Raw genomic sequence first — 18,899 nt, 5'->3', positions numbered from 1 at the left:
TTTTTTAAAAAAAAAAAAAAAAAAAAAAAAAAACAGAAATCAAATTGAACTTGGACATAAAGTATTAAAGATAATGGCACAACAGGAAGTTATGCGTAAATATGGTTATGCCATACAAGCAGATGAAGAACAACTTAGAGTTCAATTAGAAGCAATTCAGGCCGAGTTAAATGCTCCAACACAATTTAAGGGTCGTTTAAAGGAATTATTATCTCAAATTCGTATGCAGAATCATGTTGGTGCTGCTTTTGGGGAATCTGAACGCTATAGTCTTGATGAAAATTTACAAGAAGAAATTAAATTATACTTGAAAAATCAACAAGAAGGTCTCTCTCATTTACTGAAAATTTTAAAGGATGACAGTGAAGAATTAATTCTATTTTATCAAGAGAAACTTTTTATAGATTATTTTATAAAAGAAATTCAGAGTTCTAGCCTATATTACATTTCTAGAATCTGAACGCTATAGTCTTGATGAAAATTTATTACTCTTTACATTATAGTACTTGAAAAATCAACAAGAAGGTCTCTCTCATTTACTGAAAATTTTAAAGGATGACAGTGAAGATTTAAAAGTGATTGAAGAAGGCTTAAAAGAAAGTGCTGATCGAAGAAGATAGTTTCAAATAATTTCTGTTTGATAAAACTGAAGTTAAATCTGATTTGATCTCAATTATATTTTGTATGTTGTATTAAAAGTTTTATATGTTTTGTTTCAAATCTGAATAAATATTTCTTAACTGCCGGTTTAAAAAAATGATTGTTTATTTGAGAATTCCTTTTGTCTGTTCTTCTATTCTGTTAGTTTTTATATTTTGTTATCCTTCAACTTGCTAATTATATCCTCTTCCTTGTTTTGAGAATTTTAAAAAATTTAAATATTAATTTTTTCTGATAAATCAAATATATAAACTATTAGTAAAATGCAAAATTTACTTTAACTGAACAAAATATTGCTTAATTTGAATCTTTGCGTGCTTTACACCTTAGGTTTTTATTATAATTAGGTTTTTTTTTTAATTTTACTGTTTTGATTGTAGCAAGTTTCCTCTTAAAAATAAATTGTTTATCAATCATGCTGGTTGTGGAGGAAACGAAAGTATAGAATACTTTAACGCTTTTTCAATGATGTATTATACTAGTGAGGTCCTAAGCCCTCACTTAAATCCGTTGAGAAAAGATGGTTGAGATGTAAAAGTTTTACAAAAAGGCGAGAAATGTGAAGAGAAAATATGTTTTTGATGATTTAATTAAGATGGGAAGAGAATAAACGGGTTCTCGACCTCTCATTGCAGCTAGGCAAACAAAAAAGGTTTTATGTTGAAATGATTTATAAGGGTGAAGCTTGAAACCCGGTCAATTGCATTCTCGGAAACTGAGGGAGAAAACATTTTCCTCTCTTCTACGGGTTATCATTCTGAGAAGTAATTACATGAGAAGAGTAGGATAATTAATTTTTTTTTAAATTAGAAGTTCGTGACAATTAAACAAATTATTACTTTAACAATCACTACATCATCAAATAATAATGTGTCTACAAGATCTCAAGAATGCTCCGTTCGAAATTATTTTGGTTATTCGTCGTTTCTTTCTCTATAATTTTACTTTTTTCATACGATTTCGAAGAAAGAAAACCAAGAAACATCATAAAAAGTATTAAATTTATGTAATTTGAGAAATTCAATTATTTTAAAATTATATAAAAACAAAGAATTGTCTTTCAACGAGAGGAAAACGAGTGCTGCAGTTTCTGCGGTGCAGGAATTCTAGACTGAAGAAATACACGCACCTCCAATTGATATTTTTAAGAAATATTGAGAAGAAATAGCTAACTATTCCAGAAATGTTTATTGCAAATTTTGGAAAGAAATCACCTCTATTTTCGAACTGGAGAAATTTCCAGATTTAGAAGTCAATTCTCATTCTTGGATCGAACGTTTTCGACTGGTTAGTAAATCAAATTGCCCCACCAGTGGCCAAGCGGTCTTCGTACTCTGAACACTGGGAGTTCGGTCGTGGGTTCCGCCTCGCTCGGATGGGATGGCCACGTGGAGTTTTCCGGGTTTTCTCCACGTCTGAAACGCCTAAATAGGGACCAGTTTCCCTTAAAAAGACCTCCCAGAAGACCCCCCTAGGCATATCGCTGCGTTGCCATAACTTAACAAACAAACAGTGAATCAAATTTACTATCACATTAGTTTTACTTGTGATATTATTTCGCATCCGTATCAACGTATGAAGTGTTATCAATATTGCCAGAATAATAATTTATGTTTTACCATATCTCTTTCCCATGATCATTGTTTGTACAAATATAATTTCGGAAATTTCAGATTTCGTGTTCCTCTAACCTTAGTTACCACCTTCTGCTTGAACGATCCTAAAGTTATCTTCTCTGTTTTCGGCATCGTTTGCTTCGTTTTTGGGATTACAGTAGAGCGTCGTTTATCCGAATCAATTGGGGACTGGAGTTGTTCGGATAACTTATTTTTCGGATAACCGATTATGTGCGAAAAATATATTAACCTATCCCGTGTTGAAATTTTTCTTCGTTGCGTGTCGCTTTGCGTTGAATTTTCGTCGATGTTAAGCCTAACGTACACTTTTTAAAATAATAATAGTGGCTATTATATCGTTAAAAATGATTTCTTTATGTTTTACAAACGAAATAAATACATTGAAAAATATAAAAACAAATAAAAATTATACTTTAGGCCGACTGGAATTATTTCGGATAAACGACGCTCTACTGTATTTCACTTTTAAAATGATACAACAAAAGAAGTCAAAGAATCGTGTGTAAAAATAGTCCATTTTGTGACGAGTCCTTATTAATTAATTAATTAAAGTGGAACTTTTTCAATTGAAATCTTTATAACATTCTGCAATAGATATTTCTCTTTTTAAATCTGAAATTGTTTTCCGTGCGATAAATATCAAATTTGTTTCAATATTATCTAATGGAATGTCTAATGTAGGGCCTACGAGGTATATTTAATTTTTCAAATATCTAAAAGATTTCGAAACTATTTTAATATATTTTTAAAAGTAAAAAAAAGCTTTTATTGGTTATGTTTTTCGAGATTTAGAGGTGGGGTGGGATCACCATCCTATCCTCCCCACCTCTCATCAAAATGCATAGTCATCAGATTTAGGTATGTCCTCAAAGTTTAAATTTTTCTATCAGAAGCGGATAAAATTTGAATTGTAAGAATTGAGTATATGAAACAAAGCAAGTTAAATAAATGCGTCTGAAAGTAGTAAATATTCAAGTGAAGTACATTATTTATTTCAATTTTTAAGCAATTTATTTTGATGAATCTAAATATTCATCAAAATCCGGTCCGATGGCCGGGAAAATTAAGGTGTCCGCCTGCCGCTCTGAGAGATCCGAACGTTCGAAAAACCCCAGGAATATTTCGGGAAGTCTGTTCCGGATACATCAGACTTCGTCCTTCGCCATTTGACCCGCTCTATTGTGGATCTGCCGAACCTATGAAGTGCCATCTTAGTGCTCACAAGGCAGAGAAAGCAAGGAAAACACTGTCTTTAGTTTGAATCAATATTCCTTGAGAATATAAGATCTTAAACTTTCTTAATCCACAGAATTCTTAGTCAATTTTCCTGTTCCATTAAATGCAATGTTTCGACAGTACGAAAAATTGTCTTTGGAAATGTATTTGTGCCAAATCACATCCACTGCACGAGATCGGAAAGACTCCAACAGAAGAAATGTTCGTTTGGTAGCTCTGATTTAAGCTAAACGTTGACTTGAATGTATGCAAATGGTAAGGTAAGCACTTGCATAGTTCCTAAAATTAACGCTTGCAGTTCGCTTTATTAAGTAGTTGCATTCAAACAACTCGGCAGGCATTTGAAAAAATCATACAGACATAAGAGCAAAATATTTTTATTTCGTTTTAAAATACACACAATTATTTATGTAGCTGTTTGGAACTACATCTTTATAAACCTTAGAATCAAATTTGACACTGCCACTCGTTTATTTCTTGCGCACCGATTTTCGCACATTATATGCAATCGCCGAAAATCCTGCTTTGCATCGCAAGAGAAATTTGTTAAGCTTTATTTCAGTAGCGGATATTCATCTTTCATTGATATTCAAAACTCTGTTTCTCTATGCTGCCAAATTTCGATTTTTTGTCTTGCCACAAAACTACTCAATAAAATTTTCTTCTGCAGAGATAAATTCAGGTGCGATCTCAGTATTGAATGGATGTTGAATCCATTCAAATTATCATCTTCTAAACAGTATTTTAGAAATTACTTAATTGAGCTGTGTTAATGTTTTTCAAAAACAGATTTAAGTTCGTAGGTCAAATCAACATCATTTCATGTGCTGGCCACATGGTCGGGCATGCCTTTTCTATTAGCTCAGAAGGTTCCAATTACAAAAAAGCGATATTCGAAATACAACAAACAAGACTTCTTTTAATCTAAGCAAAATTCAAAAAGAATACATTAACAAAGTTAGGATTGCTCTGGCCACGTGGTCGAACTCGTCCTTCTTGTCCGCTGGGAAGATTCAAAAAGTGATGCTGCTAGTTCTTTCCCCGTTCTTTTATCTTTTTGGTCAATGTTACCACTCCTTTATAACAAACTGCTGCAACAAAATAGAAAGTCTTTGCTACCATCATTGATTTCTTCCAATAGCTGTAACTTTTTTCTGAAGAATCAGAAATCCTCAATGAAATTCAGAATGTGTATATTGATTCTCTGCAAATTCAATGCAGTGTTTCGAAGAGATCACAAAGTTATTTTTTCTCGAAAATTTAAAGTTTTGGAGATGCCGTTCTAGAATGGATTGGAATTAATGAAATAATACAACACAACACGGACGATCTCCAAGGAGTTGCCTCCCGAGAGGACTTTCAATGGAAAACTGGCCCTTATTTAGGAGTTAAGACTGTCCACAATTTCGTCCATTACTGGCGAAACTGGAAATCATAAATTTGATACTATGAAAAATTCCTGGGATTCTTCCATTAAAATAAATTCGAGAAGTTTATATTTTTCAACTTTTTTTTAATGTTAAAATTATAAATCACGACAATAAAAATTAAATTATAAAATAACTATAAAATTTAACAATAACAACAATAATTTATAGAAATAAAAATATTCCATTTTAACAAAATTAAAAATGTGCACTTAATCAATATTGAAATTTAATATATTTAAAATAATTGTTAAATATTTGAATTTTTATTCGTCTTATGAAAATAACTTTAGAAATTATGGAAATTGCGTGAAAGAGAACCGCGAGGGAGAAGGAATAACTATGACTTGAATTTTTTAAACGAAATAACAAAACTAATGGACAGAAAATAAGGTTAAATTGCTTTTAAAAACACAATTTTTTAAAAAGAGATTAAGAACAAGATACCGAATTTTTACAGAAAATGATGATAAGTATTGACACTAATGTGAATTTTGTATGCAAAACAGCAATATCATTTTTAAAAATACTAAGTAAGTAAAGTAATAATTTTCATTATTTTTAATTAATTACATTAATTATTATTATTTTTCTAACATATTACTAACTGTATTTTGGTAGAATCAACAAAAAGAAAATTATGGAAAGCAATTATCTTCTCTCAACAACAATTGAAAAAGGTATTGATTAAATTTAATGAATATGTGAAATGTTTTAAAGAGATTTTGCACAAAATTGAAAAGAAAGAAATTTATTTTATAAAATTTCATTTTATTTAATAATAATTTGGGGGAATTTTTGTTTTGTTTTTAAATAATTTAGACATTACTATTAAATATTTATCATTTAAAGCTATTTATAAATTGCTAGATAATTTTCTTAAATGATTTAAAAATGACACTTTTTTAATTCAGATAAGTAATGAACCGAAACTTGATATTACTGTTTTTTCAATAAATTAACATTTTAATTAATTAAAATATGCGATCAAAGTGGATATACAAGTTAGACTTTCTAAGGCCATAATGTATAACGTAACAGGCCCTTCTCTTCTAGCAAATAATGATAAATGTAAAATTGTGAAGGCCTAAGCTGTACCCTCCATAACGTGAGGCCTTAAAAGGTAGCTTGTTTAGCTTATGTGAAAATCCGACCCGGCTTAGGATCTTGAGCATGAAATTTCAATTTCTTCTCTCAATTCTTCTTTGAATTTTAGTCGTTCTTCCTTCGTTATTCTCTTCTACACAAATAATTTTCCTAAATATATGAAAAAATAGACTTTTTATTCTCTATCATAGTGTTTTTCAACCTTTTTCTAATAATGCCATTCACAATTTAGTCATTTTTTTTCTTGCGGCAGCCCTACTTCTTTATCAATGTAGAGTTAATGCACTTTTCGTGCTTTTAGTAACACACGTAAAAAGTGTTAGGACGTTGCTCAACACTATATTTCGCGGCACCGAATTGAAACCATTGCTCTATCAGCTGGTGTTTTAAATATAATAGCCTATTAGCGGCCGAGTGAATAAAATCATTAAAACTGATAGTCACGAGTTTGCGCCTCGCCAACGGGCTGGCCAAATGGAATTTTCCGGGTTTTCTTCACGTGTATAACACACAAATAGGGGACAGTTTCCCGTAGAAAGTCTTCCTGGAAGACTTTCTATACCGTTGTCTTATTCCATCAATCCAAAATAATTTCTTTTAGAATTCATGTAAGCTTTATGTAACATTTATGTAAATTTTAAGAAATCTTATTTTCTAGTTGTGCCAATAAGAATCATTTTTTGAATTAATAGCTATATTTTTTCCTCTAGATACTAAATGAAATCTTCAGCTTAAACTTAATATTCAGTACCAATATAAATACATTGTCCTTCTTTACTGTACTTATAATGATGATCGATAGTTTATTGTTGTTAGCAACGGAACTAAGTCAAGATTTGATTAGTGCGAAGATGTCTGCATTTAGATTAGTTCTAAATTTTTTGCCTCAACTTCAAAAACCGGTTTATGTCGATGAAGTTCAAATAATGTTGTAAACGAATACTTTTGATTGTTTGATAAGAAATTCATGTGAAATTTATAAGAAAATTATTTTTATAATCATCGTTTTTAATACAATAATTTCATATTTAAGAGTGATTATTTTTAATTTTTAAAATGTTCATAGTTGTAATTTAAGTTTTTATTATTTCAGACGTGAAATAGATTTCCATTTTAAATAAAATATTTACTAATTAAGTTGATTTTTATATTCATGTATTTAATTAAAATCGAAATATATTTTTAAAACATACAATAGAATTTATACTTCAATTTAGTTAGCATTTCTCGATTTTACGTTAACCTTTGATGTTAAGCAGCGAATTTTTAAACAGCATACCCGAATGCGATTTCGACTTAAAGTTAACAAAATAAAAAGGTATTTGGTGATTGTGTGTCCTGATTTTTTGGTTGCTAATCTGTCGCGCATGAAAAGAACGGATTGAATTAAAGACTAATTTGTATTATATATTTGCATTCCGAAATACTGTACAATGAATATCTGTAACTAATATTATTACAGTATTATATTAATGTATATACATTTAATGCATAATAAAAACTATCATTTTGTTTGTGATTAAAATTATCATCATTTCATTATTCATTTTTGACATTTAGTGTAACATAAAGATGTTACTAGTCAATCGTTACTTTTCCATTTCTGTTATAATAGAGAAGGTATGGCGATCGGTCAAAAAATGACCTCCCCCAAGATGTTTGTATTTTTGGACTCGGAGGATTTTGAAACGTCCAGAAATGCGAAAAAATTCGCGGGGTTTTATTTTGTATGTATGAATGTTAGTGTGTGGGGGCACGATTTTGCTCACTCTCTTTGACCGTATATCAGTTGAAATTATTATGTATAGCAAGCAGTGTTTTTCAAACGTGGACCATAGAACATTTCAAAGGAGCCACAGGCCAAAAATCAACTTTTGAGGAACCAGAGAAAACTCTAGGAAGCCATAGTCAGAATAAAATATTAAAATTATATGAAAAACTATTAAACTATAATAAGTAAATTATTAAAGAAATGTATTTAAATCATTAAAATATAATGTCAGAATTAAATTTGATAACAAAACATTTTAGCTTCAAAATTTCCTTATCAGACAATACCAATATATATACATTTGTTCTTGTAAACGAGGACATATCGAATTTTGCACGAATTACGCGATACATGTCATTTTCATTTTTTGACGAATATTTACTGTTAAAATATAGATCAATTGCATGTAGATATGTAGAGTGAGATACTATGAAACTTCAAATTGGCGCCACCATTTGTTTGCCTCTCGAGTGTGGAGCTAAACTTAAGTATTTAGAAAATAGCAATTAGGCCTATAAAATATATAGTAATACATTATGTACAGACATTTTGAATTTGAAGATTAAAACTTGTGATTTAATGTTAACAACGTCATTTGTAATGTAAAATAATAATGGTAACTCACGTAAGTTATGGATCGTTTATTATGTAAGACACCAGTTCTTTGTATCGAGATATTTAAGGTTTGCATTTCAATCGATTCAAATCTGCCGAAAATTTATGATCTTATCTACTGATTTTAGTTGTTACATAGCAACACTGATGTGGATAAAGTAAATATGAATTTATTTAACTCTGTGTGTTATTTTTAAAATGAATGTAATAAGTTCGTATGTATATAGTTATTAAAAATGTGCTATAATTATTTTAATTCAAAATTTAATTTAAAAAGTATCATTTTGATAATACTGTAATATGTGTATAATAAAATACATAACAAAATCGCAAAAATAATCAGAATTATACAACAAGTGTAAAACGAATTTATTAATAATGCGTCAGTGTATATTAGTATTGTTATATTATATCTATTTATTGTTAAAATCACACAAACAAATTCACAAATTATACAGTTCTTTCACAGCATTCAAGCATGATGTTTTTTCCTTTAGAAAATTATTTTGTCGTCAAATTCCTATCAAATCATAAAAATAAATTAATGTGTATTCCATTAAATATTCTTAACTTTAATTTGATGATTAATTATTAATTAATTAAACATCTATAGATAAAAGTTTTATTTACCGCAAAATGGTGAATACATAGATGTTTTCAAAAAGAAAACATTTCTTCTTGCAGCGAAATTAATTTGTCTGTGATCCAAGTTGAAACCCATTAAAGCACAGTTTGCACTGCTTGGTCCACAGTCTAAACACTTTTCTGATAAAAAATAGATCCAGTCCGGACATTTGATGCCAACATAATTACATTTGTTTATAGAATTAATGAAGAAAGTTAGAGCTTGATTATGGTCACAGTCGTAATTATACGAAGCTCCTGAAAGCCAATAACAAATTTTTAATTCGAAATCTGCTTATAAATTATTTAAAACTAAAACTTCCAGAATTGCGTCCGATTAATTTTAAATGTTAGTAATTTCTAAATATATAATTAATGAAATAAATCTTCGTTTTGAAACACCTCAGTAAACTATATAAAAGTTAAATAAGCATGCTGTTAACGATAGATCTAAAAACATGTCTGTTGTTAGTGTTGTCCACTATTATTTTCTACGTTACAAAAATAATTTATTTGTAGCCTATTACTTCCCAGTTGTTATAACACGGGAAAGTATTATTGACCCTCCGGATTTTTGCAAATCTGGACGTTTTGAGCCCCAGAACCCCCAAAATAAAAAAGGGTGGTAATTCTGTATTTGTATGTTTCATTTAATATCTCAGGATGGGGTAAAGCTTAAACAAAATTTGCATGGTAACTTATATATAAAGGGCATTGATTTTATTAAATATTAGTGCGCAAAACTCGAGGGATATAGAAGAAGTCATGTGACATACTTCGAGTGAAGTCGGGCTTAATGAAAATTTACTCGTTATTGCATTTACAATATTTTTAAAAACTCATCTCTACCATCTAAATAAGGTCGTTTTTTTCTTTTTATAATAATTAATAATATAAAAGTTACTTTTAAAATAATATCTTGTAACAGATACGCCACACACAATTTTAACTTTGAGCTAGTGTCAGTGTTTATTTTTTAAACTTAAATATCTTTTAATAGAGATTTTTTTTATCATAATTCGACAAATTACCCCCTTTTAAGCTTTTGTTATTACTTCAATTATACTAGGATATAAAATTTAAAATTATTGGATTTCCTAATAGTCCTCTTAACCTCCCTATTTGAATGCCTGGAAAGAATCCTTGCCAGCTTTTATTTAATACATTGTAATACATTTTAAAAATTAAAAATTAAAATTTGGAACGGTCGAGGGGGGTTAAGACTAGGAACCCAGGATTGAGTCCGAGCGAACAATCCCCAGGAATTTTTCGAAGAGTGGTTTGTCACAGATGCGTCGGTCCCCGTCCCTTACCACTTACTTGTCACCATTGGGGACCTACCAAACCCATGCTAGAAATAGAGAAAAAGGACCTCTTAGTACCCAAGGGAGGAAAGTCAAAAATAAAAAAGAATTAGTAACTCATTTGGATGATGATTGTGAATTTTGGTCAATTCAAATGATAAATAAGATAATACTTATTTTTAATTAAACAATAAGTAATAATCGTAAAAAATTTTACGATTATTTTAAATTAAATTTCATACACTTACCTTTTATTAAATCTGATGATTGCAATCTGCAATTGGGCTGATCATTTCCGTTATTTGGGAAGAAATCTACATGACCAATGATTTCAGAAGTTCCTAATCCTGAGAGAGGAAAATATATATTTAAATAATTTTCCTGCATTTCGTCCTACTTTAATTGTATTTACACCTACCAGAACTTCCTGCATTCTCAATGTCAGTATGAATAACATCTACAAAATATGCATCCGATTTATCAAGGCGAAGATTTGAAGGAACATTTTTAAAATATGCAACAGCAGGATCTAATCCTTGAAATATAAACTGGATATTACGAAATACGAAGAAATAAACAAGTAAACTTTGTTTCTGAGACTTTGACAAAACTACCTGTTATTCGCCCGACTTTTATTTTTTTTCCTGCAAAACCAGCAATATGTGCTCCTATACCATGACCTATTATGTGGACATCTACAGGATTGGTCCTTACAGAATTCTGTAATGTATAGATTGTTACAATATATATATATAGTATCTCGATATTTATTATACAGTATATCTGTTACCGCTAAAGCTCTAAAGTTAATGTGTACATTACCTAGCTAATCTGCAGATTAACTAGCGTGATCCGTTAAAGTTGCTAAAATTGTTCTATTTCTCAAATTACCTAGGTAATGTGCAGATTATCTAGGTAATCTGCAAATTACCTACTAGGCACTCGGTAAAGTGAAAATAAGATCTTTGCTGAAACAACAGCAACGTTTCTGTACGCTTAAATTAACATAATGTTCTTTATTTAATTTTCGATATCTAAAGAATCAAGTTAATACAATCAAACAATCGACAAATTAGTTGATAGAATCAATCATCAACCAATTAAAAAACATACAAAAAATCAAACGATTTAAAATATTAATACAATTAGGGAAATTATTATATAGATAACCACCTATGGAATTTCGGGACTTTGAGTATCTATCTGAACTGAGGGGACCGAGACGACTTCAACGATACCCTACTTTTGGACCGGAGACGAAAAATAATAAAGTTATCATACTTTTTCTGGTGATCGCATGATGTAATTGTGCAGTTAATGTTACCTATGGTGAGTAAAATGGCGGCTCGTCTCTGATTCCAGCAAACAGAAGAAAGGAAACAGTGGGGACGCACGTTCTGTCCTAACCTAACCTATTCTAATAAATTACCATAATTATTACCAACCAAATTATTAGAATAGGTTAGGTTAGGTTTGAACGTGCGTCCCCACTGTTTCCTTTCTTCTCTTTGCTGGAACCAGAGACATTTATCACAATTATCCAATTGTGCAGTCTAAAGATTGGTGACACTTTGAATTTCATAGCAATTGGTTTCTGCGACAAGCACACCTATTTGTGGTACATTTATTTGTGGCAAAGATCTTATTTTCACTTTACCGAGTGCCTAGTAGGTAATGTGCGGATTACCTAGATATTCTGCATATTATCTAGGTAATTTGAGAAATGGAACAGTTTTCACAACTTTAATCTGCAGATTAACTAGGTAATGTACACATTAACGACTTTCGAGCTTTAGCGGTAACATATCGATTATTATTATTTTAAATATGAGAATTGGATAATTTTGAGTTTTAGGATGCTTTTTATGAAAAAGATTTTGTTTTGGTAAATAAAAGTTATAATTATTTACAAAGTTTTTGTTATTAAATTAATTTCAGTAAGATTACATTTAACAGAAACCTTCTAGATTTTCTTTTAAAAAATTTTGATTTTAATAACTATTTTACAAATTATCTACTTTTTATCTTAAGAAATGTAATGATATAGAAATTTTTTTACCTTAAGAAATTTAATTAAATTTGCTACTTCTTTTCCCACAGTTTCTGCATTTGATGCTGCTTTTTCATAAGAAACTGAACTTAGTGTTAACCAATCAACAACAATGACATTAAAATTGTCACGATTTAGCAGCTCTTTTCTCATTTCCTAAAATAAAAACTAGACGATTTTTAAAGATTTTCAAAGATTTAAATTTGATTTCAATAAACAAACATAAAACAATGACTTACTCTCCATTGCGGCGACCATTCTACGTTAGTCATATAGCCGTGAACCAGAAAAATAGTTGCATGAATGGGATCAAAGTTTGAAGTAATTAATGTTTCATTATTCCCGACAACGAGAATATGAGCCATAGGGTTTTTCCTAGTATATAATAGAAAACGAATATCTGCGAAAATAAATCTATTTTTAACTAAATCTTTAATTTAAATATATATAAATATATATGAGAACAAAAGAACGTTTATAGCAGGAAATTATAAAAGTAAATTCAATAGAAAATTCGTTCAAAAAGAAAAAAGTCATTATGCTTTATATCAATATAAAATTTTAAAAATTGTCAATTAAAATCTTTACCTTCTTTCTCCTCATATTTCTTAAATGATCCATAAATGGCAAAATGAAGAAGAAGCAAGACGATGAGCATCGAATTCATAGCGCAGTTAACGAAGAAGCTAATGGTATTAAAGTGAGTGAGCAGTTTGAATAGGCAGCCTTTTCCGGGATACGAGTTTCATTCAGGTTAAAAGCATTGAATAACGAGCGATACAAATGTGTGATATATAAATTTTAACAACTCGGGTAAAAAACGTTTGTTTAAAAGAATGGAATGTTATCAAATTTCATCCAGATGAGTTTTTGTATCGAAGAAAAAAGAGAGAGGGGAAAAGTTACGAAAAAGACTATTCTAGAATAATAATAATTTTTATATAAGAGCTTTTATATAAGATAATAAAACGCACAATTAATACTCCATGTAGAATTTCTATACATATTATAGAATTATTTATACTTTAAATGTAATAAAATTAATAATACAAATTTAAATATAATAAAGAAACGAATAAAATCTCTTTATATATATATAGCTTTTATTCATTTCCCTATTTATTTTATTTTATTTTTTATATCAGTATAAAATAATCTTATATGTTCTTATGCAGTATGGGGTTCAGCTAGATCCACAATGGGAGTGAAAGGGTGGTGAAAGACAGAATATAAACCACCCGTGAAAAATTTCTGGGGCGGGATAAAGCCTTAATTGTTTCGATCAATTTTATATTTTAATTCATTCACTTAAATGAAGTATTAAATAATTATAAATAAAAATATATATATTCTTGAAAGTTAGTTATTGTTATATTATCGTGTAAGATCAAATTAATGATGATTAACTAGATTTTTAAATTAATAAATTAAATCATTGAATTATATAATAAAATGGCAATTAACTAATTAACTAGTTAAAATTGTATTAGTCATTAAAATAATTTATATGTTAACCCACTTCGTAAATTTTTATAATCGTTTCGTCATTGTAGTTAAGAAAATTACATTTTATAAAGCGAGAATATGTAATTTTCTTAATAATTATTATTACTGGTAACATAGTTATAATCAATATTTTTAAAAATTGTTTTTCTGATGAGAATGAAATCTAACTTTTGTGATAGCAATTTTTCTTTGATAGCATTAATTTATTTACTTTCTCTTCAATTTATAATAATAAAATAGGCGAACTTAAACAGATTTTTAAATATTTTATGCTGTTTAGTTAATTTAATTCTGATTTAATTAAAATAATAATAATTAAAATACGTGAAATGAATTACATATAATCTATTTAATCTCAAGAATATACAGTAAATGCCGAATAACGATATCTTATTTATAACTCGACAGTACGGAACCTATGTATAATTTTTACTGAATTTATATCAGTTTTTGAAAGTTTTTAAAAATTCAAACTATAATTATTTTTTATAAATACAGGTATGCTTCGCCTTACGTCGGTAATTGGTTCCAGGAAAGGCGACGTAAGTCGAATTTACTTGTCTCCGAATCTACTTGTCACTAGGCTAAACCATAAATNAACTAAAATTTATTTATGCTTCTAACACAATAAAGTGCTACAAATTAAGACACTTGGCGGGTTGTCTCATCTTTATTTAGTTGATACGTGTGAAAAAATTTACACGTTTCGGGCTTTTAAGCCCCTCTTCAGCCAACTATAACATTAAGTATGTTATATCCTCTTTTAATGTTTTAGTTGGCTGAAGAGGGGCTTAAAAGCCCGAAACGTGTAAATTTTTTCACACGTATCAACTAAATAAAGATGAGAGAACCTGCCAAGTGTCTTAATTTGTAGCACTTTATTGTGTTAGAAGCATAAATAAATTTTAGTTTTTAATATAGTACAGAAAAAAGTAATCTAAATTTACAAGTATGTACTGTAAATACAGTACATACTTGTAAATGTATGTATTTTAATATGATTTTATGTGCTTTAAACGCTTTTTTAGTGATATTACGACTTCAATATATGTGGCGGACGGACGTAAAGTCGAATAAAATGACTTAAACTTGATTTTTATTTTTCCGTATACTTTGACAAACGACGTATAATTGAGAACGACGTAAGTCGAGGTATACCTGTATATGTCTGAGATCAGCTATCATGTTTTATATTTAAATAATAGTCAGATTATTAAATAACAAAAATCTTTCATAAGATGTAAGGAACTCTTCGCATTTCAAAACAATTCGTTTATCTATAAATAACCTTAAATTTTCTCGTCTCTGTTTAAGTCGTATCTAATATATTATTAATACGTATCATATAAGTCTATATAAATACGTATAATTGAATACATATATCGATATCTTTCTTCTAAAAGTTTAAAAAATATTTTAAACAATTGAAATTTTTAAATAAATTGTTTTCTTTGATATGACATAAATCATTTAGTATTTATTTATTATCAATCTTATGGCATCAATGTCATAATCTTACTTACAATAAATATGACGTTACGTCATGTGACATTGACGCATTATGCTTCATTCATACGTTAGCATCATGCAATGTCATATTTTTATTTTTAACAGATGTGGTATTGCATGCACGATACTGAATTTGACATATTGTGAACAAAACTGTGTAATGATCATAATTTGTTTTTATGTGAAAGTTCAGTAAAATTACGAATTTAAATTAAGAGATAATTCTATCTAGCGTATAAATTTACAAATATATATAAATCCATATATATATAATTACATTTTTTAAGTTAAAATTATAACTGAAAATAATGATGCAGCTGTTATAGAAAAAGTGCGGCGTGGAAGATATTTTCTTCTAAAAAGTTGAAATATTCTGAATAATGAATTTATGAAATTTATAATGTAGATGTATAATTAGATTAATTTCGTCCATCGTTTCGAATTACTAAAAACCATTGAGTTAAACTATGAATAATGATAATTAAATTTTTCATTCTTTTAATTTATTAACAATTTAAAGATTTTCAATTAAAAGGAAAAGTTACTTAATTGGTAAAATAAATAAACGGAAATATAAAAATACATTAACTGAATGTTATAATAAGAAAATAATGTTATCATAGAATACAGGCTGTCGTAAGTGATATGCGCACACGCACAGGCGTACACCTACATTCCACATACACAAAATCTTTCGATTACAATGGCATTAGAAACCGACCAAATTGAACAAAGATGGTTTTGAAAATTTTGCGGTTGGTAATTTCTAACTTAATGATCACTGGTGATAGTGAATTATTCCGGTAACAAAACTTTCCTTAATTGATCCCGTTTACTAGAAAACGAGTTAAATTCTTGCAATTAACGCAGAAATCTGTGAAAAACGCGATCAAATTTTTAGTTGGCCTTGATACGCGATTATTATCATGCGTGACACAACTGCTGCATGCAATTTTATATTAAAAAAAAAACAGTCACGAACGAAGAAATCGGTATCCTCGTGAATACCGATTTCTAGCTAGCGATTCGGCTAGCCACGATATAAGGGCTAGAATTTAAAGTAAAATAATAATAACTTACTTGGTAAAATGTATGGTGGATGTATGTACAGTACATACCTGGTACAAAATATTCTTCAAATGTATGAATATACTTTTAAAGAAAATTATAATTAAATATAGCTTTATAATGAAACGTACATAAAAATAACATAAAATATTATTTTATTTTAAAATCTTAAAACAATCCACTTAGTCAAATAGCTCCCTACGAGTGGTTAATGGATGGAATCAGAGTAGGTTGCACGGCACGTGGACTGCCAAATCCCGAGGGTGCCGATACCGGTCAATGTCAAATACTTCTTTTGTTGCATCACTAGTATATCTCAAAGGAGGCGACAGGGTTATTGTAAATTTTAAACGTTTCTCGCCATAGCTGTAAAAATCTAAATATGTTAAACTTAATAGTCATTTGTTTTCTAACTAATTCGTTTTAGGACCACATGTCCACGGAAATTTCCAAAATTTACAACTTTTTGGTCACTCTCGTCGAACTGGAAAAAATTCTGTCTTTATTATCTAATATAACGAAGAAATCAGTCTCCACTGTACTCAGCTAGAGATTGGTTCGGTTAAGCTTTTGTTTAAGTACAATTCCGGCTCTTTCAGCAGGATTTTGTTTGTCCCCAATTCCCTAATCGCTTAATTGTTTAACTACTACTTAATTAAGTAGAAATAAGTCGAAACCGGTTACTTTGTACACGAATATTTGTAGTCTCGGGAAAAAAAGTGGAAAGACAAATTTTTATGACAACGGATAGATAAATCCTAAATTTAAGGAAAATAAATTCTAGAGCTATTTCTGTACCTCGTGCATCTCTCTTACTCATTAAATTTACAGTAGAGCATCGATTATCCGACTCAATGGGGACCGGGGTTGATCGGATAACTGAAAAAACGGATAACCGAAAAATATGAAAAAATACATTATTAGTATAGTATATTAGTACTGTATATCGCTATTAACCTACTTCGCATTGAATTTTCATCGATCGAACAAAAATTTAAAATAATAATCGTCGCTATTGTATCGTTAAAAATTAGAAAATTAAGCCTCGTTTAAATACTGGCTCCCTTTCATGGTCGAGTCAGTGTTGCCAGCTAAAACACGTAAAAATACTATTAAAATAGCCAAGACATAGCCAAATATTGTAGCGCCACATCACTAGCGGACATTTGAATTTGCCGACTAGAATGCGATTGGTTAACCGATGTGACGATTGATCGGGGGTCGGATAATCGATGCTCTACTGTAGTTGTAAATGATCTACCAAAGTAACAGTTAATTTTTTAACATTGTAGAAGAATTGTACACATTTTTTTCTACATCCCCTTATAGATGAGATGGGACATACTAATTCGTAATATCACTGGTTTAATGGTGAAATATGTAAGTAATATAAGATGGGAGAGCAGAATTAAAATATTACAGAACTATCATAAAAACATACCAGTAAATTCCTATCGGTTGGGTTAAGTTATAAATTTACTCGCGATTCACATAATTGAGCGAGGCCGGCCAAATATTTAGCAGGCAGGCGGCTAACAGCCCAGAACCGGTCCTGGATAGAATCATTGGAAGCGTTATATGTGTGTAGCTTCCACCAACTAAACCGGGTGAGGTTAGTGCTCTGTAAAGCGTATACGCGAATGTGTATAATCTGGCTGTTTGGAAGCTGACCCAGTTTCGACAATACAGTGCTTCCATTCTGTCCCTGATATTCGAATATACAATAGCAATCTTATATCTTTTTTCACATGTAGTATAGAAATTTGTAATAAGATATACAATACGGTTATAATAAAATAATAACTTTAATCCAAAATACGTTAAAATATGAGAATAATCGCGCAATATGTATTTATGTTTTAGAAAATAGAAGGGAAGCGGCGCTTCCACTGCTTCCAACGACGGCACGCCACTGTCCTAGACAATCACGTGCAATTAATTGATTGCCCCTGGAAGTCGGCTTCTTACAGAAACACAGCTTCCCTATCATCAAATGTCACGGCACGCCAATGTGTGGCACACGATTATAATCTTTTGGGTCTTTATCACCGTTCTACAATCATAGATTTTGTGTATTTGCTCTGTTGTTAGAATTTTTGTTGCAACAGAGCGTCGATTTGGAATTAAAATCAAGGGAAATGTAAGTTAAAAAAAGCATTAAATCGAAGAAAATTTAACATTGTTTCAATTAGCTGGGCTAAGGACAAAAAAAAACAATAGTATAAAATAAAAAAAGAGAGACTACAAATTACTATATAACAGTACTTTCCAACTTTTTGGTCATGTGACACTAATGAAGTATGTAAGAATTCATAACACACTTCACTGAAAGAAATCAAGGGCTTGCATATATTATAATTTTTAATATATATTATAATATATATA

General features: G+C 29.7%; 2 protein-coding genes and 1 long non-coding RNA gene across 5 annotated transcripts in view; 2 read left to right on the top strand and 1 right to left on the bottom strand.

Moving 5' to 3' along the window:
- Positions 1-771, top strand: part of LOC111617688 (nuclear pore complex protein Nup54-like) — a 52,808-nt gene extending 52,037 nt beyond the window's left edge. The window contains exons 15-16 of the mRNA XM_023358971.1: positions 71-326; positions 526-771. Of these exons, the coding sequence (XP_023214739.1) occupies positions 71-326; positions 526-620 (351 nt within the window). The 3' untranslated portion in view covers positions 621-771. The remainder of the gene's footprint in view (positions 1-70; positions 327-525) is intronic.
- A 773-nt stretch (positions 772-1,544) lies between these two features.
- Positions 1,545-7,563, top strand: LOC111617689. Its single transcript, XR_002755462.1, has 4 exons — positions 1,545-1,947; positions 5,254-5,493; positions 5,582-5,640; positions 6,778-7,563. It is a non-coding gene; the product is annotated as an uncharacterized LOC111617689 (long non-coding RNA).
- A 1,291-nt stretch (positions 7,564-8,854) lies between these two features.
- LOC111617691 (pancreatic lipase-related protein 2-like) lies at positions 8,855-17,507 on the bottom strand. 3 transcript variants are annotated; one of them, XM_023358975.1, is made up of 10 exons: positions 17,476-17,507; positions 16,527-16,598; positions 13,020-13,117; positions 12,671-12,831; positions 12,441-12,587; positions 10,996-11,101; positions 10,800-10,916; positions 10,630-10,728; positions 9,084-9,335; positions 8,855-8,973 (listed from the first exon to the last, which is right to left on the bottom strand). In XM_023358975.1, the coding sequence occupies exons 3-10, from the start codon at positions 13,096-13,098 to the stop codon at positions 8,966-8,968; spliced, it is 969 nt and encodes a 322-aa protein (XP_023214743.1). In that variant the 5' UTR covers positions 13,099-13,117; positions 16,527-16,598; positions 17,476-17,507; the 3' UTR covers positions 8,855-8,965. The 3 variants fall into 3 exon arrangements, with proteins under 3 accessions (XP_023214743.1, XP_023214745.1, XP_023214744.1); XM_023358977.1 differs by lacking the exon at positions 12,441-12,587; XM_023358976.1 differs by lacking the exons at positions 16,527-16,598; positions 17,476-17,507 and having other exon boundaries at positions 13,020-13,397.
- Positions 17,508-18,899: the final 1,392 nt, after the last annotated feature.

Source organism: Centruroides sculpturatus, unplaced genomic scaffold (assembly GCF_000671375.1).
Source record: "Centruroides sculpturatus isolate CEXI.00-Female unplaced genomic scaffold, Cexi_2.0 scaffold1143, whole genome shotgun sequence".
NCBI classification, from domain to species: Eukaryota; Metazoa; Arthropoda; class Arachnida; order Scorpiones; family Buthidae; genus Centruroides; species Centruroides sculpturatus.
The sequence above is the reverse complement of the archived record's forward strand: the minus strand, read 5'-3'. Positions and strand labels throughout refer to the sequence as shown.